Source organism: Heliangelus exortis, chromosome 10, assembly GCF_036169615.1.
Source record: "Heliangelus exortis chromosome 10, bHelExo1.hap1, whole genome shotgun sequence".
NCBI classification, from domain to species: domain Eukaryota; kingdom Metazoa; phylum Chordata; class Aves; order Apodiformes; family Trochilidae; genus Heliangelus; species Heliangelus exortis.
This window is the reverse complement of record NC_092431.1, coordinates 17,507,632-17,530,694: the sequence shown is the minus strand read 5'-3', so window position 1 is coordinate 17,530,694 and position 23,063 is coordinate 17,507,632. Positions and strand designations below refer to the sequence as shown.

The following is a 23,063-nucleotide window of genomic DNA, read 5'->3' as shown; positions in this document are numbered from 1 at the left end:
AGATACTGCAAAAAGAAATACAGCCAATTCATTACTTGCATGGATATATTACAATATGCAAATTTTCTAGCTATGGAGTGTATTTGTCTTACTTAAAAAAATTGTTTAAATTAAGAGTCCCACAATTAATATTCATTTTGTATTTTATCCATTACTATTCTAACTTTTCCTAACCAGTATTGCTGTTAGCTAGCATGAGCAAAACAGAGATTCAGTCTAAAAAATGATTATTTTGGGGAAATTAATTTACACTGATGGATGTACAGCTTGCAGTACAGGCAAAATGTGTTGGATATTTTGAATAATTGTATAGAGCTAATGTATAAGAAAAGCACAGGATTGTGGCTTACATTTGAAAGCTGTTATACACTCCTATCAAATAGATCACTTTCTCCTCATGTAGAGAGTTGATTATTTTTTTACACTACATGAATAAAAGTCTGAACACTCTAACTAGATTACTAGACATGAAAAACTACATTTTTCTGTTATATCAAGAGTAATGTGCTAAAGCTGTATACCATGTAAAACATGTAAACTTCCTGCAGTGTAACATAACAGTTCTGTTTAACACCTTTATAGATGATTTAGATGAGGGGATTGAGTCCATCATCAGCAAATTCACAGACAACACTAAGCTGGGGGGAGTGTGGATCAGCTGGAAGGCAGGAGGGCTCTGCAGAGGGACCTGGACAGACTGGAGAGTTGGGCTGATCCCAACGGGATGAGGTTCAACAAGGCCAAGTGCCGGGTCCTGCACTTTGGCCACAACAACCCCATGGGGAGCTCCAGGCTGGGCACAGAGTGGCAGAAAGGGACCTGGGAGTCTGGATTGCCAGGAAGCTGAAGAGGAGCCAGCAGTGTGCCCAGGTGGCCAAGAAGGCCAATGGCATCCTGGGCTGGCTCAGGAACAGCGTGGCCAGCAGGTCCAGGGAAGGGATTCTGCCCCTGTGCTCAGCCCTGGGGAGGCCACAGCTTGAGTCCTGTGTCCAGTTCTGGGCCCCTCAGCTCAGGAAGGAGATTGAGGTGCTGGAGCAGGTCCAGAGAAGAGCAAGGAGGCTGTGAAGGGATCCAGCACAAGTCCTGTGAGGAAGGGCTGAGGGAGCTGGGGGTGTTGAGGCTGGAGAAGAGGAGGCTCAGGGGAGACCTCATCACTCTCTCCAACTCCCTGAAAGGAGGTTGGAGCCAGGGGGGGGTTGGGCTCTTTTCCCAGGCAACTCTCAGCAAGACAAGAGGGCACAAGAGGTCTCAAGTTGTGCCAGGGGAGGTTTAGGTTGGACATTAGGAAGAATTTCTTTGCAGAGAGGGTGATCAGCCATTGGAATGGGCTGCCCAGGGAAGGGGTGGATTCTCCATCCCTGGAGATATTTCAAAAGAGCCTGGATGTGGCACTCAGTGCCATGGGCTGGGAACTGCAGCGGGAGTGGATCAAGGGTTGGACTTGATGATCTCTGAGGTCCCTTCCAACCCAGCCAGTTCTATGGTTCTATGATTCACTCAGAGTCCCTGTGAAAACACTGCCAGGTACCAGCTCAGCCAGCGAGCTCTGAAGTTCTTCCTCTTGTACTCTCCCTGTTCCTTCAGCAAGTATTTGCAGGCTGTCACTCACATTTTACACACCCTCTCAGAGTGCCAGGTACCTCCAGCTCACCAACAGATGAACATTACAGTCAGCCTGACACTGTGCAAAGCTGGACAGACCCACCAGTGATCATGGATCAGCACTTGTTGAGCATCCCACCACAGGGGATGGGTGCACAGGGCTCTGAACACATCACTTCCAGCTGTCACACAAGTCATCCCATTTTGGTTTTACATTTTTAAAGATCTCAAGTTGGGGGTCTTTCTTTGATCTCCCTTGGAACTTCAAAAGACCTGGAAGAAATAGCTGGGATGTTGAATTTAATGTCTGACACCTCATGAATAAATACAGCAAGCTATGTTTTGTGACAATCCAGTTATTTGATAGCCTTGATTAAACCTTTTCAGAATGACTGGAGGCTCTGGATGTTATTTATTCAGAGAAAAAGTCAGTCACTCATGCACAGAAACCCTCAGAGACTCACCAAATGATGTGCTTACTTCTGCAAAGCAATCCTCAGCCACCTCCACACTGACCCACTCCTGCCCAGACACCCTTGGTACCCTGCACAGTGACATACTGGCCCAGAAAGGATTTTAGAAATCCTTGCAGGCTCCCATAAGGGCTTCCTATCCCTGGAAGTTGGAAACAAAACTCCCCAATGGTTCCAGCCCACCCTGCCAAGCACCCTCCTCCTCCTCCTCCTGAGCCTTTTCTCACCCCTGTGGCATTTCCCTGCTGAGGGTTCCCCTAAGGCCACTGATGCACTTGTGACATTAAATCTCATTTTCAAGACCTTAGAATTTTGATGTCTTGATGCCAAAGAGCTGCTCTTATGCTTTTTGGGGTTTGGTTTGTATGGAATTTTTACATGAAACACACATTACCTGACAGTCAAGGGGATGAGGTGGCTCAGGGGATTGGTAATGGTGAAGCTTTTCCTTTCTAGGCCACTGTTCCCATTCAGTTTAAGCTGTTTTAGCTGGGTTTAACATTGGAAAAAAGTGTGCTCATATAAAAGGTCAGAGTTCTCCAAAATGAATTAGATTTAAAATTAACAGACCAGTGACAAAAATACCACAATACAAATGAAGTCCACCAAGCAGCCACTGGAAAAAAACAAATGGAAGTAATGTTGTACTTCATCTCTGTAAAATAATACAGATAAAAGTGCTGCCAGGGGCATCACATCCATCTTCCAGCCCAAATCTGTGACCCAGCCAGGTTTTGTAGGATACCTGCAAGGTCTTCAAGCTCAGAGTGGCTCAGACCAAGAGAAGCTTTCAGTGACCAAAAGTTATTGCTATCTAACTTCACCCAGACAGCAAATTCCAATCAAATCTCAAGTTTCTATTTCTTGGACACAAATATTTGCCTTCATATAAAATACACAGCCACATCCTAGCTGCAAATGGTACCAGACTGCCCAGTGACGTGGGAGCAGCAAGAAATAAAATAAACCAACAACTCAAGTGCCTGGATGATGCCTCCTATGAATCACCAGACAGGAACTCAGTGCAGAGGCTGCACATCTGCCACGAGCTGGAGAGAATTCCATCTTCTCAAAAAAGAAATATAACCTCACAAAAGTTAGCTAAGAAACCAGATGCCAGTCTGGGATGCTAATTTTTTTTTTTTCAGAAACCACTTGCTTTCTTCTTGTCCCTCTTTTTGAGTTTTACCTTAGGTACAGCAGTGTTGTAGTTTTCCTCCAGTGTTTTAAATAATACATAAATGCAATTAAATAATTGAAACAAGCTCAGTTCTTCCCTGTACTCTATGGAAAGGCTTTTGTTATGCTTTTTAACACCACCACACTTGGAACACTTAAAAAATGAAAATGTGTTTCACAAAACACCACCCATAGATAGCTTGGAGTAGGACTACAGATTCATTACTCCACAATAAATATAAAGGAGGAGTTTAGTGAACATTGTGGCTATTTGTAGTGACCTTCCAATAGCTTTAAAGGTACAGGTAGATCAGAAGCAATAGAACTTTACAACTTTGTTGTAAAAAAATAGAACTTTTGACTTTGCAAAGAATAGAACTTTACAACTTTGTACTTTAACAAATAAAATACAAATGAGAATGAATGGAAACTATTGGCAGAATATCAACTACAGGAGTGGAACATAACCAAATGAGATTTCTAAATCAATCAGAATACTGAGGACTGATGTCCATGCCTAGAAATGGTTCTAAATCTTGTTATTCATTGTTCCATAAGCATTTGATTTGATGCTCCATTACCTGCATGATGCTGTTCTAAACACTGGGTATCATTCTGTTCTTTATCCTCAATGCTTTCAGTCTTCTGAACCCACAACTAAACCATCCGTGTTGCATTCAATAAAGCAAAAAATATGTCCTTCAGCTTTCATTAGCTGAATAAATTCAGTATTTATTCAGCCAGTGCTCAGTACCACTTACATTAGTCACATCCTAATGGAGCTATAATTGGAAAGGAAAAGCACTCAGTTCACATTTGCATAAGATTTCCACAAGCAAATTCTACTGAAAGAGGAAAAGCCATAATTAAAGGAGAAAAATTGCTATCTAAATGAGAAGTGACACAAAAGAGGAACATGTCACAAAGACCAATAACTGAGGGAAAACATGGAAGAGTTGAAAAGCTGAATTTGTTAGGGCAGACATTGCAGAAAAGATGGTAAACAAATAGGCTGCCCCATCCAGGACGTAATCCAACTGCCTCTAAAATCAACAGAATCCTCCTATTATGGAATTTTGTTGAGCCTGGAAAAGTGTTGCCTGGAGCAGCTGTGCCATCTCCATCCTTGGCAACATTTAAGATTCAACTTGAAAAGGCTCTGGCCAACCTTACTTGATATGGAAATTTTCAGCAGGAGCCTTGCTAGATGACATCCAGAGGTCCCTTCCAACCTAATGCATTGTGCTATTTAATAATATCCATTCTAAACTGCAAGAGGGTTTCTTGTTCTCAGTGAATGGGGCTCCAGCACAGCTTATCCATTGCTTAAACACTCCAAACAATTTTGTTCCTGTATAAGAGTCAGAATTCCCCTTGCTGCAGCCTGTGACTGTTGCTTCTCAAGCCTGAGAAGAGTCTGGCTGCCTTCTCTATGATTTTCCTTCAGATCCTTGAAGACAGCAATTAGCTCTTTCCAGCTTTGTCTGGTTTGAGCCAGGATAAAGGTGATTTTCTGTCTTGTGCTTTTGCTTTCAGCTCAGTCTCTTGTAAGCAGCTGCACTTGCTGGAATGAACAGCAAGTTTCTCAGTCAGTGGCTGCTGCTGGGACTGATAACTCCATGGTTATAGGTACAGCCAGAGCCTGGTGTGCAGAGCCAAGGACACTGCTCAGCTCTGAGGAACATTTTGCCCTCCAGAAGGAGTAAAAAGGTCCCACCTGCAGCCTCCTTTGGGGAGGAACAGACAAGACAGATGCCAGAATTGACCAAACAGAGGATTCCATCCCATACCCCTCATACTCAGGATAAATTTGTGGGATCACAAGGGCTTCCAGCTTCCAGCCTCCTGCCCTTCCTGCCTTTCCTGCTTCCCTTTCTTCCCCTGTCTCTGTTTGCTTCAGCATCCTGGAAGGATTCCATCCCTTCCTCTGCCTGTGGTTCTGATCCATTCCAGCCTGAATCCCTGTGTTCCTGCCTCCAGCTCCCAACTGCTGCTGACTCCAGGATTCCAGCCTGGACTTTCCCAGGGCTGCCCTGCAGCCTCAGTGGTGATATGAGAGTTACTGGGGGAAGGGGGGAGGAAGGTGGTATCAATTTGTGTATTTGTATATATTTAGTAATTTTTCCTATTTATCATTACTGTTTCATTAAAGTTGTGTAGTTTAGTTTCCAACCCATCAGTCTCTCTCCCTTATTCTCTCTCCTTTCTTTATCAGAGAGGAAAGAGAGATTAATAGAGAGCATCTGTCACTTGGTTTAATTGCCAGGCCAGTGTCAAACCCTGACAAGCTTTCCTTCTCCAGATTAAACACTTTGTCCATCACACAACAAGAGCCCCTGAACATCCATACCCTGACATTGGGGTCATCTCCCCTGAACCCCAGGCTGTAAAGTTTCACACACATCTGTTCTTGTGCCAGAAGGGGCTTCCAGCTCCCCTCCCTTACTTTGCAAAATGATAGAAAAAAAACCTCCCACCCCATTTTTCACCTTTCATTTTGCCAGACACAGAACCCCCTTTTTCAGCCCCCTGGTGTGTGACTGACTGGCTTCTTAGTTACCTGATCCCCTTGGCAAAAATTCCTTCTACCCAGCTGTATGAATTCCTCACCCTGGCCAAGGACAAGCAGGTATTTTCCCCATGCTTATAGGGGAACTTGCAGGATGTTACAGAACCTTCAGGCTGCCTTTCCCCTTCCTCTCTGCTGCATCATCCCAGTGCAATCCATCTCCTCACCTGGTTCTGTGCAGGTGTGCAGCCTCTGCTTTAGGTCAAGCTGAGCCCTGTGACCATGCCAGGTCTTCTAGGGAATGTCCTGTGAGACCTTTTTGATACCACTAGCTCTTCCCTCACCCTTTGGAAGGAAACATCACCCTTGAACCTTTGGCATGGGCAGCTGGGCAGGTTTCATGGCATCCAGGTTTAGCTCTCTGAAAAAAAAAAATCCTCATCCTGAGCAGGTGGTTGAACACATTCAGGTGCAGCTCAGCTTTTGGGTGATTAGAGCCAGAGGGCAGACAAGAAGCTCAAACCAAGCAGCTCATCACTGCTCAGCTGAAGTTAAGTGAATTAATTTTACATCCTGTGACCAGTGAGAACATTCACAGTTTGTATTCTCCCCCCAGCAGCCTCCATCACTGCAAGAGAAATTCTTGTGATCCACTCTCTGACCTTGTTTATTTCTTTTTTAAACTTTTTCTTTTCCTGCTACACAGGTGCAGCTCTTTATTTCTATCAGACATCTCCCTGTTCTCCACAGACAGAGCCTTCCAGTGTCACATATGCAGCAAATTTATCACCGTGTGCCAATCTTTGGATGGGGTCAGAGAAGAGAGAAACAAGATAATTTATGGCATTACCATCTCATTATGGAAAAACAATACTAAGAACTTGCTGCCAGCCAACAAGGTTTTTTTTTTCCATCACAAATAATTATTGCTTGCCCCTTTTGTTAGAAAATGAGTTACTGAGTAGTCTTGCAGTATCCTCTTGCCTCAATAATCTTAATTAATCTTAAATTAACATATATTAACATGTAACATTAAATGCATTGCAGAAATGCCCATATTAGCATTACTGCATGTCTTTCATCTCAAAAAGCAAATCAAGAAACATGATCAAATGCTGTTCAGTGCTTTGAAGTCATTAAAGAAATGTGAAAGTGTACAAGTTGAATTCCATAGGAAAGATTAATAGATTTTAATTAAAAAGTTGACAACTGAGGGGGCATCCCTGAATCAGAACTCTAATCAGCAAATTCCCTTTTTTTTTTTTTTTTTTTTTTAATAATTTTCCCTTTTGGTATATTTCAGAAACACTGAGGAGTCAAAATAGCCATTTAGAAATTTGTTGGAGATAGATTCTCCAGGGCTAAGCATCACTTGTAATAGTAGAAAGAAAACACACACACACACAAAACCCTTTCCAACACCTAATTCAAGAAGGCTGATTTTAAAATATTGTATTTGAACATGCTAATTCAATTCAATAGACATTAGTAAAGATTATTGCCTCAAGTAATTTTCTTTGTTTCCCTTTTCTGTAGTTAAACCAGCAAGGATGAATGTCTGCAGACAAAATTATGTTACAACAAACAAATACTGTCATGACTTTTAAGGTCAGTTGCTGCTAGGCCAGGATTTAAAAACAAATTAAATTTGATATATGGCATCTCAAAGGTCACTTAGAAAGGTAAATGCTGCACCCTCCTCACAATGCAACCCCCAGGGAGCAAACACTGAATGCTGCAATGAGACACTGCAATAATGAAGATAATTACAGTAATAGGTAATGTGGGCTTAATTAGATCAGCACAAGAATGTTATTTAGGGAAATAGAAATTATTTAGAGAAAAAGAAATTTAGAGAAATTATTAGAGAAAAAGAAATTGTTTAGAGAAAAAGAAATTTAGAGAAATTATTAGAGAAAAAGAAATCATTTAGAGAAAAATAAATCCCTGTGTATTAAATGAAAAGTAAATTACAGCAACTCAGGTGGGTGTTTATTTCAAGTTGATAGTTAACAGGCTTTATTGTATCCTTAAAGGGACTGAGATGCTACAGTAGAAGGCAGGAAAAATGTTTCTTGTCACTGCACACAGATGTCCTGTCCCTCCCTGAATCTTGCCATGCTGGCTCAGGCTGTGCCCACACTTCATTTCCTGATTTTCCTTTCTGATCTCAATGATTTTTCAACAGTGGAAGCCAGGTGGCACAAACCCTTTGTTATTACTTCAGTAAGTTTCAGGAATAAATAAGTTTCCATCCCTGGAGGGTGCCCCACATGGAAAAGGAGAATTCCATGAGATGAGGAGGAGTGAGGAGGGGAGATGCTGAGTGTTCACATGAGCTGGGAAACACTGGAAAAAAACAGCCCCCAGCTTCCCTCAGACAACTGTTGCCAACATTTCTTTTTTTGGCAGGATTATTTCCATTTTAAATGTTTGGGAATTCACTGCCTGAAAAGACCTGAGCTGCAATCAGCCCACAGCTTGGACAGGGACATCTGTGCTGGGTTAGGAACTGGCTGGAGGGCCGGGCCCAGAGAGTGGTGCTGAACGGGGCTGCATCAAAATGGCGGCCGTGGTGTCCCCCAGGGATCAGTGTTGGGCCCAGTTCTGTTCAATATCTTTATTGATGATTTAGATGAGGGGATTGAGTCCATCATCAGCAAATTTGCAGGTGACACTAAGCTGGGGGGGAGTGTGGATCAGCTGGAAGGCAGGAGGGCTCTGCAGAGGGACCTGGACAGACTGGAGAGTTGGGCTGATTCCAACGGGATGAGGTTCAACAAGGCCAAGTGCTGGGTCCTGCACTTTGGCCACAACAACCCCATGGGGAGCTCCAGGCTGGGCACAGAGTGGCAGAAAGGGACCTGGGAGTCTGGATTGCCAGGAAGCTGAACAGGAGCCAGCAGTGTGCCCAGGTGGCCAAGAAGGCCAATGGCATCCTGGGCTGGCTCAGGAACAGCGTGGCCAGCAGGTCCAGGGAAGGGATTCTGCCCCTGTGCTCAGCCCTGGGGAGGCCACAGCTTGAGTCCTGTGTCCAGTTCTGGGCCCCTCAGCTCAGGAAGGAGATTGAGGTGCTGGAGCAGGTCCAGAGAAGAGCAAGGAGGCTGTGAAGGGATCCAGCACAAGTCCTGTGAGGAAGGGCTGAGGGAGCTGGGGGTGTTGAGGCTGGAGAAGAGGAGGCTCAGGGGAGACCTCATCACTCTCTCCAACTCCCTGAAAGGAGGTTGGAGCCAGGGGGGGGTTGGGCTCTTTTCCCAGGCAACTCTCAGCAAGACAAGAGGGCACAAGAGGTCTCAAGTTGTGCCAGGGGAGGTTTAGGTTGGACATTAGAAAGAATTTCTTTCTGGAGAGGGTGATCAGCCATTGGAATGGGCTGCCCAGGGAAGGGGTGGATTCTCCATCCCTGGAGATATTTCAAAAGAGCCTGGATGTGGCACTCAGTGCCATGGGCTGGGAACTGCAGCGGGAGTGGATCAAGGGTTGGACTTGATGATCTCTGAGGTCCCTTCCAACCCAGCCAATTCTATGAGTCTATGATTCTATGATCCATAGCCCTGCTGCCTGCCACAGGGCTGCAAACACAGCAACAGCAAAAAATAGAATAAAAAGTGGAAAGAGGTTGCCTAAAATAATGAAATGTCATTATTTTGCACCCTGGGCAGCAAGTTATTTTGGAGGGATTCTCACTTAATGGCATCTTGGGGCCCTTCGTGTCGGTGAGAATAATTTCATGAGGTGTTTTTATGTGGTAAAACAGGAATGAAACCCACTGGATGAACATGGGAATGCCCTGAACATGGGAATCCCAAGCAGGAAAGCTGGGCTGTCATATCAGTACTTAATGGTTTGCAGGTGACTCTCACTGCCAGCTCTCCCTGGCTTACAGGGAGAAAGTCACCAATATTTGTGCTGCTGTGCAAACTCTTGGCTGGAAAAAAATCTTTGTCAGGCCGTGTAAGGAGGCTCTCAGGATTTTGTCCTGGTTCCTCAGCTGGGCAGAGAGTGGCTGGGAGGCAAAACCATGAGCTCCAATTCCCTGTAAGGTAATAGAAGACATTTCAGAGATATAAAATATCTCTGGATTGATATATGAAGATATTTCAGAGACAGGCACAGCATCCTTCCATGGCTTCTCTTGCAAAGGTCTCTGAAAACACCTTTTAAATCGAGGGTGACTTTCTACAAATATCTTTGAAACAATAACAATCTGCATTTGTTCCACACAGAGTAGTCCAGTAGTGCCAGTGGAAACTCTATAAGCTCTATGTTGGCTATTCCCATATAAATTATTATTATTATTATATTTAATATATTATAATATAATAATATCATATTATTATTAATTATTCTTCATTATTTATTCAGCTGTATTACAGCCCCAGGCCATTTCACCAGTTCTGAAAAGGTATTTTACTATTCATGACTGAAGTGACTGACTCCTGCCATCTAGGGGATGGTTTCAGGAACATAATCGAGACAGATTCAGCTTCTCAGGTTAAAACACATTTAAGTGACAGTAAGATACAAATCTGCCTGCCCCCCTGAGGTATTTCTAGACTTCTCTGTCTTTGTCACTCATATGTTTATGTAAAAATTCAAGTAAGAGGATAATGGTCACATCTGTGGGTATTTATAGGTACATCTTTCAACACCTGCATTCATTCATTCATCCATTCAAGTTGTTTAACTGTCTTGGCTAATTTTTCCTAAAAAGATTAAAATCTTCTGTTTGTATTTTTTCCCGTGTTGCACCATTTATTCTCATTGTGCTAATGACTGCCTAACCCAGACTAAAATGGCCACAACCATAGTTAAAGAATATTAACGATTAACAGCATTCAATCAAACAAACAAACAAAAAAAAAACCCCAAAAAAACTCTAAGGTTTCAGAAACAATCATATTTTCCACTCAGGTTGGTTGTTAAATAGCAAAGAGCCACAGCTACTGACCACAGCTAAGATGACTTCTCCACTTGCTGCGGAGAAGGGCTCTCAAAAAAAGAACCATCAAATGGCCCATCCATCCATCCATCCATCCATCCATCCTTTCATCTATCCATCCTTTCATCCATCCATCCATCCTTTCATCTATCCATCCATCCATCCATCCCTCCCTCCTTTCATCCTTTCATCCATCTATCCACCCATCCATCCTTTCATCCCTCCATCCATCCCTCCATCCCTCCCTCCTTTCATCCATCCATCCTTTCATCCATCCATCCATCCCTTTATCCATCCACCCCTCCACCCATCCATCCATCTATCCCTCCACCCCACCCTCCTTTCATCCTTTCATCCATGCATCCCTCCATCCATCCTTTCATCCACCCATCCATCCATCCCTTTATCCATCCATCCCTTTATCCACCCACCCCTCCATCCCTCCATCCATCCCTCCCTCCATCCCTTCCCCCCTCCCTCCCTCCATCCATCCATCCATCCATCCATCCATCCATCCATCCATCCATCCATCCATCCATCCATCCATCCATCCATCCATCCATCCATCCCTCCATCCCCACACCCACTCGGGACACGGCGCCCTCCCGCCCCCCGGACTCTCGGAACCTTCCTGCCGCGCAGGCGGTACCAGGCGGGCAGAGCACCGCGCTGCACTGGGCCGCTTCCGGCTTCCGCTTGGAGCCCGGTGAGCCCGCGGGACGCTGGGGGGACAGCGGTCCCGGTCCCGGTGGCAGTCCCAGTCCCGATCGCGATCCCGGTCTCCCGCGTTTGAGCTGCCAAGCGATCCCTGGCTTGCCCAGAGGTCAGTGCCGGGAAACACGGCGGTCGCGGTTGGTTGCGACAGGGTCTGGGGGCCTCGGTTAAAACAGAGCAAATCCGGTAAAATGCGGAAAGCTCAGCACCGGCGCTGGGCTTGTTTCTTTTCTTTTTTATATTTCTTTTTTTCTAAAGGCCAGCCTGTTCTTGGCGTTTCACTTAGCGGCCTGAAATCGGGTCGGGAGAGCGGCCCGGTTCGACAGGCGGTACCGGCGGGTCCGGGTTGAGGGAATCAGGCCCAGGTTCCCCCCTCAGGCTCTGAGGGGCGCAGAGCCCCAGAGCACCCGCGGGCATCGGAACCGCAGCAAAGCAGCACAGCCGGTTCCGTGAGGGACGTCGGGACTGGAGCCGCGGGTCAGAACCACAGAACTCTGAAACGCTGCTGGATGTGGTGACATTAAACTGAACATGAGCCAGCAGTGTGCCCAGGTGGCCAAGAAGGCCAATGGCATCCTGGGCTGGCTCAGGAACAGCGTGGCCAGCAGGTCCAGGGAAGGGATTCTGCCCCTGTGCTCAGCCCTGGGGAGGCCACAGCTTGAGTCCTGTGTCCAGTTCTGGGCCCCTCAGCTCAGGAAGGAGATTGAGGTGCTGGAGCAGGTCCAGAGAAGAGCAAGGAGGCTGTGAAGGGATCCAGCACAAGTCCTGTGAGGAAGGGCTGAGGGAGCTGGGGGTGTTGAGGCTGGAGAAGAGGAGGCTCAGGGGAGACCTCATCACTCTCTACAACTCCCTGAAAGGAGGTTGGAGCCAGGGGGGGGTTGGGCTCTTTTCCCAGGCAACTCTCAGCAAGACAAGAGGGCACAAGAGGTCTCAAGTTGTGCCAGGGGAGGTTTAGGTTGGACATTAGAAAGAATTTCTTTCTGGAGAGGGTGATCAGCCATTGGAATGGGCTGCCCAGGGAAGGGGTGGATTCTCCATCCCTGGAGATATTTCAAAAGAGCCTGGATGTGGCACTCAGTGCCATGGGCTGGGAACTGCAGCGGGAGTGGATCAAGGGCTGGACTTGATGATCTCAGAGGTCCCTTCCAACCCAGCCAATTCTATGATTCTATGATTCCTGGTTATTTCTTCCCCCAGGGAGTGGAAGATGCCCAAGAAGAAGACGGGGGCTCGGAAGAAGGCTGAGAACCGGCGGGAGCGTGAGAAGCAGATCAGGGCTTCAAGAGCCAACATAGATTTAGCCAAACACCCTTGTAATGCTTCCATGGTAAAATAACCAGAGTATTCTACACTGCAATACCTGTTTTTAAGCTAGGTAAACCCACTGATAATACGTGGGCTGTATTTAATGCCACTAGAATGCCATCCTTCCTTTATATTTAAGGTTACCTTTGCATAAAGGTATAATAATTAGATAAAAGTTGGGTTCCTCACCAGAACTTCATTCAGAGTCACAGCGAGGTCTGTAAATTTTTACATACTTTACCTAGAATAAAAATAACTCTGTTATTTTATTTATTCTCTCTAGGAGTGTGATAAGTGCCAAAGGTAAGTATTTTTCCCTTTCTAAAAACCTATAGTTTAATATTGTTGGCTTCAAACATTTTAGAAGTCTTTTTTTTTTTTTAATGCTCACTTTCTTTTTTCTCCCCTCCATGTCCCTAGACGACAGAAGAATAGAGCATTTTGCTACTTCTGTAACTCTGTTCAAAAATTACCCATTTGTGCACAATGTGGTAAGTAGAAAAAAAAGAAGGAAAACATGTTGCTGTCAGCCCCTTTTGTGGAGTCACTTCCCAGCAGTTAGAGCACCTTTGTCTTAAAGTACCTTTGTGATTTTTTTCTACTAGATTCTTTTAAATCTGCTGTGAATATCCTTGAGATCTGGCTTGATCTAAGCACTAATGTGTGTGCCTCTGATCCCCAGAGGTTTTGAAGTCTGGGTCATGGACTTGTCTTTTGTATTTGATCTCTGGCAGAGCATCTAATTCTGGTTTTGGGCTGAGAACATCTGGCTGACCCATTTTGCCAGACTGGCTGTGTGGAGTATTGTTTTCATAACAGCAAAGACACCAATAAATACTGGGTTTTAGGGATGCTGTAATTTCTGAGCAGTTTAATATCAACTCAAGCTGCAGGAGATTATTCACCTTGTGTGGTTTTGTAGTGTAATTTGCTGCTCTTGTGACTTATGTGTGCTGGGGGCTGATGCTTTGAAATTAGAAGAGAAGGATTCCTAGGGGCAGAACTTGGCTAAAATGAGCCTTTAAAAAAAACACAAAAAACAACAGCTGCTTGCTTGCAGGTATTATCAATAACAATAATATGAAATAATGATTTCATACTTTGAGGTGAAATTTCTTGTTTTACTCTTTCAATACCTCCTTGCAGATTTCAAATTTGTCATCAAGCAATCTGAATGTGTTGTAGTTTGCCCCTCAGAGCTGCTGCCATCTGCAGCTTCCACTGCCTTTGTAGGGAGCTGCAGGTCCAAAGGATTTCAGGAATCCACGCAGCCTGTCCTGCAGTGCAAGATACAGCTGAGTCCTGGCTGCTGAATTTATCTTAATCTGCAGTAAAATGTTTCTGGAGGAAAAGCATTCCTAGAAACAACTCAATTAAACTGAATACCAGCATTCCCAGAGACAAATACATCAGAGGGGTCTGATGGTTAATCAAGCTCTGGGGACACTTCCTATAAATCAACAGCCTCTTTCTTAGAGAAGTCCCTGAGGGTTGGTAGCAAAGTGGCTGCAGTGCAGTGCTCCAGACCCACAAATACCTTCACCACCTCACACTGCTCACCCCTGGCCCTTTCTCTGGGTGCCAGTTGGTATCTGAGGTGTTTTTTAATACAAAACTCTGCTGCTGGTGCATACTGGGATTTAATTCCATTCTCAGAGTAGAATTTTTCCCAGCTCTTCATAGAATCACAGACTTGGCTGGGTTGGAAGGGACCTCAGAGCTCATCAAGTCCAACCCTTGATCCACTCCCGCTGCAGTTCCCAGCCCATGGCACTGAGTGCCACATCCAGGCTCTTTTGAAATATCTCCAGGAATGGAGAATCCACCCCTTCCCTGGGCAGCCCATTCCAATGGCTGATCACCCTCTCCAGAAAGAAATTCTTTCTAATGTCCAACCTAAACCTCCCCTGGCACAACTTGAGACCTCTTGTGCCCTCTTGTCTTGCTGAGAGTTGCCTGGGAAAAGAGCCCAACCCCCCCCTGGCTCCAACCTCCTTTCAGGGAGTTGTAGAGAGTGATGAGGTCTCCCCTGAGCCTCCTCTTCTCCAGCCTCAACACCCCCAGCTCCCTCAGCCCTTCCTCATAGGATCTGTGCTTCAATAAACTTGGAGGGAACCCCCTTCTGTTGATTTCTCAAAGAAGGCAAAATGAGAGACCAAAGGGGACTGGCAGGGCAGCTTAAATCAGTTATAAAACCCCATTGCAATAGCCTGGGCTAGCTACAAGATTTTTTTTTTCTTGTAAAAATGCATACAGACTGTGGATCTTACTGGTACTTATTGCTGTCAGAGGCAAGGAAATGTTGCAGCCTTAACTGCTTGTGTCAGAATGACTTCTAAGTACAGGCTGTGGCTTTTCCTCCCACCCATTCCCTGCATTTGAAAGGTGGGGTTTTTTTTTGCTGTGGTTAAAACAGAAAAAAAAAAACCCACCAGAAAACAAGTATCCAAGTACTTGTAAGTAACTAAATCATCAGATGTTTTGTTTTGGTTTTTTTCCCTCCAGAGGATCTCAGCCCTGCTTGTAGAACATGCTGCTTTTATGGTGGGACAGAATTAGCAGCAGCTTTAAATGCAACTTTTTAAGATGTCATTGCTTGGCTTGCTCCTTTGTTTTGTTCTTGGGTTTGTTCTGACATTTGAAACTCTTGCCAGTGCCTCAAAGCATGAAGCAAGACAACACATTACCCCCCCTATCTCTGATTGTGGCTGAAAACTGACTAATTAATTTGATCTGAGAGAGGTGTGAGGGTGAGTTGCAGTTTGGAGGCATTTGTTTGCATTATTTTTACCTTCATTTATAATTAAGTACAGGCATTTGTCTGATGTACTGCTCTGATATGAACATTCCTTCTGAATTGTTTTTAATGCCATTTTCTTGTGGTTGCTTCCCTTTTTTTAAACAGGCAAAACCAAATGCATGATGAAATCCTCTGACTGTGTTATAAAACATGCTGGTGTGTACAGCACAGGACTAGCAATGGTGGTATGTGTACAAAATTTCAGCTTTTTGTCTGCTATGAGGTTATTTTATGCAAGGTTTTTCTGGAAAAGAAAAATTAAAACAACTGAATCATTGCATGCACCATACCATTTTTTTTTTAATCTGACCAAACTGATTTTTCCCTTACACTGGAAGCTCAGATTTAGCATTTTTAGGTTCAATGTCTGCAAAGTCTGACACATATCCTGGATGCTAATGGATCTGTGGTGCTAGCAGCCCCTAAACAAATGCATTAAAAGCACTGGAGCTTACAGGTAAGCTCATAGCCAATTCCCAGTGTCCATTAAAATCCAGGATCATCTTTGGGCTCTTAGCAGAGGCAGCCATAGCTTCTGGCCTTTGAATTTTTGTTCTTGGAGGGACAGTTTCTCTGTTCTGGAAAAGTAAGACACATCATAACCTCTCAGGTAAATGCTGCATGGAATAAAGCCCTGTCCTGTTTCTCCAGTTGGAGAAAACAGCTTTTCCCAGTTACACACCCTGCAGTTCCTAAACTCATTCCATGGATTCCACTGATGTGTTATTTTTAACAATTAATTTGGATTTAGCATTGTTTTCTTAGTTTTGGATGCATGCAGTACACTTGGTAGCTTGTTACACATGGGCTGAGAAGGCTGCTTAGGTGCTACAGTTAAAGGAGGTTTAGACCTGGCAGTTCTTAATCAAAACAGAAATTAAGGAGTCTAATTTTTAACAAGTTATTTGATCTCTGCTGTCTGCAGAGCTTGTGTCCTAATACAGCATGGCTTAAAATCAGAGCAAGTTATTTCAGCTGTTACAGTCCAGTGGCATTTTCCAGGACTTTTTTGAAATGGCATTTTTGCCAGAATACTGTTATTTATGTTATTGTTATCTCAGTTTTCAGCTGGGAGGCAATTTTCATGCATCAAATACAGAAAGAGAGAACAAGATGCTATCGTGTTTTATAAAATGAGTTGTTTCTCATTACATTTAATCCTGCAGAAATTAATATCAAACAAAGAAGTGGAACTCTGGAGGAGCTCTATGGGAATACAGGTTACACTCTTGCTCAACCAGAATGAACCCACTGAGACAACAGATACATGGGGGCATTTAAGGCTACAGAGTATGAGACTCCCTCTCTCATATTACATCAGTCCCAAGAATTTAATTGTAATTTCTGTGATTTCAGGGTGCAATCTGTGATTTCTGTGAAGCCTGGGTGTGTCATGGAAGGAAGTGTCTCAGCACCCATGCCTGTATCTGCCCTCTTGCAGATGCAGAGTGCATTGAGTGTGAAAGAAGTGTCTGGGACCATGGTAGGTTGCTCACACTAAATAGGATCTAAATGACACTTTTCTCTTCATGTTGCTCAAGTTATTGAATATGTATTTTTTTAACATAGCTTTTAAAATCTTTAGTCCTTGCAGTTTGTGACCAAAGCAAGGCATAGACCTTGGGGAGTGTAAATGCTCAAGAACATGCAGTGCTCAGCTCAGGGATTTTTGTTTAATCTATTAACTGTCCTATCAGCAGAGTCCTTAAACATTAGATTGTCAACACTTTTCTGCTTTTTCCACTCCATCCATCTGCATTGGTACAGGTATTTGGGTTCCCAGTTGAGACCAGTATGCAACTGGTAAGCCCTTTGTGCAATCCTTTGAAGTGTTGATTTCAAGTGTGCATCAGAGATAACAGGGTGGGAGGAAAGAAGACAATATGATCTCAGAAAAATACTTAATGCCATATTCAAACTAAAAAGAAAGTAAGGACTAGAATTAATACTTGCTTTATATTTATGCTGCCTTGTATTGTAGATATTATATGGTATTTTTCAGTGTAATAGGAGATTGCAGTATCTAATTTAGGACTTTGTAGAAAAATGTGACAGAAGGGAGAACAGCTCCTTAGTCAAATCTACTTCCTAAAGTGTTTGCAGAGCAGAACTTGATACTTATGCCTATTGCTGATTATTTTGCCTTTCTAAATCTTTTAGGAGGCAGAATATTTGCCTGCTCTTTTTGCCACAATTTCCTCTGTGAAGATGATCAGTTTGAACATCAAGCCAGCTGCCAAGTTTTGGAAGCAGAAACATTTAAATGTAAGTTAGTTATTCACAGTCCCTTTCACCACAGCTAAGCAGACTCTCCAGTTGCTTCCTCTGTGCTCCATACTTCTTTCCATCACATTTTCCAAACTTTCCACTACTGGAGAAAAGGGCCCCTGGTGCAGGTCTGTGTCTGCATCAACCTGGACTTTTGTTTCTATGGGCTGGAACCTGAAAGTACAGAGAAAGGCACAGAGAAAGAAAGAAAGGCACAGAGAAAGAAAGAAAGGCACAGAGAAAGAAAGAAAGGCACAGAGAAAGAAAGAAAGGCACAGAGAAAGAAAGAAAGGCACAGAGAAAGAAAGAAAGGCACAGAGAAAGAAAGAAAGGCACAGAGAAAGAAAGAAAGGCACAGAGAAAGAAAGAAAGGCACAGAGAAAGAAAGAAAGGCACAGAGAAAGAAAGAAAGGCACAGAGAAAGAAAGGCACAGAGAACCTCTGCCTCTTCAGCATGGTTGGTCACTGGTTCACTCTCCTGTTTCACAGTGGACCAATATTATTCCTCTTTCTGCTTGTTGTTGACATATCTGAAGAACTCTCAAACTTTGTGGCATCTCTGGCCAAATTTGGCTCAAGCTGAGCTTTTGCTTTCGGAACTTTCTGCTTCTCTGCACATCCTGGGAATGGCCTTGTAGTTCTCAACTGGTAATGTCCCACTTTTCAACCTCTGGTGCATTTCCCTACCTGACTTTGCAGGGAAGTGCACTACTTATCTGTGGCTGAGAGATGCTTCAAGGAAAGCTGAAAAAACCCAAAACAAATTTTGAAATAACAAATCTTTTCTAGAAGTCTTTTTCTGTCAACCATTAACTACTTTTTGCTTATCTTGTGAGACAAGCATTTGACCCTTCCACAACTTGTATGCCTGTGTTTTGACTATAACATTTTCAGTCATTATTTTGGAAATTCAGCCTGCTCTTTGTCACATATAAGATATATAAGACTCTTTTCTTCAGAGCCAACTCATTTCTTGTTCTAATTGATTTCTCCCAAGCCAGAATATTTGTTGATTTCAGTGTTACTATAGTCTATGTCTTTAGTATAATCTCTTCTCTCCTTTTCATCTCCCATCTATTTTGCCAGCCAGCTGTTTTCTAAGCCTTGATTAGTTTTTCTTGGTGTATTCTGCCTGACTATCTTCCTGCATAACAATATTGAAGCAGAAACAACTGTTCCACAAGAATGTTTTTTTCAGTGGTTGTGGAAAGCTTTGAATTCACAGATGTGATATCACACCCTGAATAGTGAAATTGCCTTTGAGGTTTTTCACTGTGTTCAGTGTCTTGTGGCCCAGTGCAGTCTTGGGAGAAGGGCAGCTTTTCTAATCAGTGTGTGGCAACAAGATTATAAAACCTGAACTTTTACAGAATACTGAAATGCACTCATGCACTTTTAGTCTAAATCCCACTCAGGCTGTGGAAAAGGTTCTGTTACTTTGCCTCAGTATTTGAGAGGACTTTGTTAAAGTGCAGATATTCCAGAAATATTTGAATATCCCTGCATTAGCATTCCCAGTTCAATTGTTAAACACATGAATGAGCTCTACATCTCATGGCTGGCCTGCACATGTGGAGAACTCATGATACTTATTAGTTCAGAACTAAAAAATTTGTTGTCACAGAGGTTAGGCAAGGAGGAATAGAGTGATTACTTGCTCTGAGATGGATAAAATACCTGATTTTGCTTCTTGAGGAGTAACTTCACACAGCTTTGTGCTATTACCAGTTCATGTGTGGTTGCCTTTGCTGTACTCCCTCTAGTGGACTTCAGAATTTCCAGCTTCAAGGCAAGTTAGATTTTGAGCACCAGTTCTGTTCTTTACAGCTCATGTGCAAGCTTCAATTCTTTAAGACAGATTTTCATACCAAGTTGTGTGCAATAAAGTGCATTTCCAGAGATTATGACAGAAAATACAGATTATGACAGAAATTACAACTGTTCTAGAAAGTTTGTGTGCTTTCAGTGCCCTCACATCTCATTTAAATGATAGAGGTACTAAAGGCTGCCCATGGCACTGTTTAAAGTGACTGTAAAATGCCTGCACTGCTTTTGATGTGGTAAGAAAAGAAAAGAATGATCACTTAATACCAAATTGGTTCTCAAACTTGGTTTTAAAAGTCTGGAAAAATCAAGAAATAGTTAAACTTTCCCCCCCCCTCTTCAACTCTTACTTTTTGTTTCAAACTACATTATTGCAATGAGACTTAGACTTGAAAAACCAGTAAAATGGTACCGTATCAGAAAATGACTGATTGGTATTGCCAAGCTGCAGTTGTGTCATGGAATTTAGAATAAATGGCTCAGTTACATTCTATATACTTCTACAAGGTTTTAAAAACATGACTGACCTGCAGTTTCCATGTACTGACTTTTAATTATTGATTTTCCCCAACAGGTGTTTCCTGTAACAGGCTTGGGCAGCATTCGTGCCTGCGTTGTAAGGTAAAGAGTCTCCTTGTTCTTGAACAGAATCCAAAGCTTTGGAGAAACTTTTGATCCAGAGTTAAGACAATTAAAGTTTGAGGTTGACAGTTAAGTAATAATCTGACCAGAAAACACTAGCCCAGATCTAGTAGAAATTCTCTCTGCAGCTAATCCAGTTCTACACATGCATAGGCTCATTTGTTGATACACAGCTTTTTGCTTTTACACATTCAGAAATAATTTTATATAAAAAATTTCACCTGCTTTATCATCAACATTGTCCATATTTCTTCAGGTGCTGGTTCTTTGCCTGCTCTGTTTCCCTGCAGTCTCCCATGGCAGCAATTTCATATTCCAGATGATTCCTTTCCCCTTGTATCCTCACTCCCACCCTGGTGCTAAACCTGGGAAATTTCCATCTGTGGCTCTTGCCTTTGGGTGACTGCAAGTTATGTCCTGGCATAAATCTCTGATTGTGTTTTATTAAAACTTGTCAACATAAAGCAAAGTTTGCCAGGCTCCTTGTGGGCAGCACTATAATTCAGTCCTTTTCTCTACTTATTTATCAGCCCTTTTATCCAACCTCTTCCCCAGGAAGCCACGAAACTCCAACACAGAAGTGATTGTTTTGTGCACAGTCTCCAGTTCCAGTGCAGACAGAGCTCATGAAATTTTAATCCCAACCAGAAAATCCTGCTGCTGTTAGGCACTTTATTTCCTTGCTTCTTCCTGAAAAGTATGCTTCTATCATTAAACTTTTTGCCTTTTTATTCCCCCTCCACCCCACAGGCCTGTTTTTGTGATGATCACGTGCGAAGTAAGGTTTTCAAGCAGGAAAAAGGAAAAGAGCCTCCCTGCCCCAAATGTGGCCATGAAACTCAGCAGACAAAGGATCTTAGCATGTCAAGTAAGCCCCTTAGCTAACAAGTTATAAAAACTCCACTGGTCTGGTAACTCTCAGTAGTGTTGCAAAGCTTTGCTGCATTTCTTTTGGGGAGAACTTTGTGGTTACTTAGTTCTAGAGTTCTAGAATCTAGAATCAGATCAGTCTCTCATTCTTAATCGTTAATTGATCCCAACACAAAACCTCTGTTGAGGTTTTAGTTATGGAAAAATTACAAAAAACATCACCTCTTAAACCTTTAATTCATCTGCAAGAAGCTGGCTAATGAATTTCAAATTGGAATTTGGTGGCATGCAAACAGTCTACCCAAACCACCCCTGAATAAATCACAGGGTGTATTGCATCTGCAAAGCACATCCAGTTATGGGTTTTCTAGGCTAGAGTAGCAAAACTTTATCCTAAAACCCAAACCATAGGTTTAAAAACTTAAATCACAGATAAAAAGGGGGCATTTATTTTCTACACGGACGTGGCTGCAGGGTGACAGCCCGTGGGTAGCAGGAAGGTTTTCAGAGTGAGGATTAAATATGAAAATGTCAGATCTAGGAAAATGCTGACATTGTATGCCTTGTGCAGAGGAGACAGAAATGTCAGATGCTCTGCTCAAATTGCTGCTGAGGGGAGAAAACCTGATGATTTTTCTCTGCCTGCAGCGCGCTCTTTGAAGTTTGGCCGACAGGCTGGGGGTGAAGATGCAGATGGAGCTTCTGGTTATGATGCCTACTGGAAGAGCCTGTCCTCCCCCAAGGCTGGAGACCTGAATCTGAATGAATTTGATGACTATGAAGCAGAAGATGATGAGGAGGATGAGAATGATGAGGGAGGGAAGGACTCGGATACGGAGCCCACGGATGTATTCAGCAACCTGAATTTAGGCAGGACCTATGCCAGTGGGTATGCACACTATGAGGAGCCAGAAGATGAAGCTTAGGATGCTGGCAAGCAAAAAGGAAGCAAAAAACATGGAAGGAGCACTTCACTTGAGTTATGTACAGGCCAGTAGGGCAGCTCTGTCAGGTACTTACATAAAGAGAGAACAGTGAGACTTCTGCAGTGATTCCAAGTGAAGTTTTGTTTTTTTTTTTTTTTTATATAAACCAATATTAGGCTTGTGACCGGAGGAAAAAATGGGAATTTTTTTATTCCTCTAAGCAACAGAAGTAGTTTTGTCCTCGAGTTACCCACTATAATTGTTCAATGCCATTTTCTCCTATCAATACAGGAACACTGGAGAACAGTACAAGTTTTTCCAATTTGTGCATCAGAAATTAAGTTATTTTTTACAATGATTTTGTTAACTGATTTAGTAAAATTAATGTAGTGGTGGGTTGGTGACAGCATTTTTTTTTTTTTTTGTCTGCACAATAAAGGTCAACTGCATTTTCTAACAAATTGCCATAAATATTGATCCCCCTTGAATAGCTGGAAAGCAGGTGGTATACAAAGTGTAAATGGAAACTAAAAGAACTTCCTTGTTTATGTAGGTAAAGCAAATCAATGTAGTTCTCTGTGTACCTGAACATGACTTTCCCAGCATTTTTAGCAGCAGTTATTAATCAGTGGGGCTATATGCAGTCATTCCAAGTGCACCCCAGATAATAAAAAAAAAAATCATTGCAATAAAAATGTTGGTGTATCCTCTCTGCCACTAAAATCTAAGACAATTTCTCATTAGATCAAAAAGAGACTGGTTTCTTCCTTGCCTGGTCTTCAACTCTTTTCCTTGTACATGATACAAAAAAAAAAAAAGAAAAAGAAAAAAGAAAAAAAAAAAAAAAGAAAAAAAAAAAAAGACCTGACAGAAAACAACCACACACAGAGAAGTGTTTCCAGGGGTTCTGATTTGAAAGTCAATGTGTTAATTACCAGTTTGCACATTAAGTGTTAGTGTTTCCTTCCTTCTGGAGGGGACTGTTGAGAGGATATCAGCTTCAACAGCA

At 43.1% G+C, this 23,063-nt stretch overlaps 1 protein-coding gene across 1 annotated transcript; it reads left to right on the top strand.

Annotated features, from left to right (window-relative positions):
* The first annotated feature begins 11,408 nt into the window (after window positions 1-11,408).
* On the top strand, window positions 11,409-22,218 carry ZNF330 (zinc finger protein 330). The gene is made up of 10 exons (XM_071753765.1): window positions 11,409-11,528; window positions 12,617-12,746; window positions 13,008-13,027; window positions 13,145-13,215; window positions 15,630-15,709; window positions 16,881-17,007; window positions 17,685-17,789; window positions 20,191-20,237; window positions 21,009-21,126; window positions 21,777-22,218. Exons 2-10 carry the CDS (start codon window positions 12,627-12,629, stop codon window positions 22,052-22,054), a joined length of 966 nt encoding a protein of 321 aa, XP_071609866.1. The 5' UTR covers window positions 11,409-11,528; window positions 12,617-12,626; the 3' UTR covers window positions 22,055-22,218.
* The last annotated feature ends 845 nt before the right edge of the window (window positions 22,219-23,063 follow it).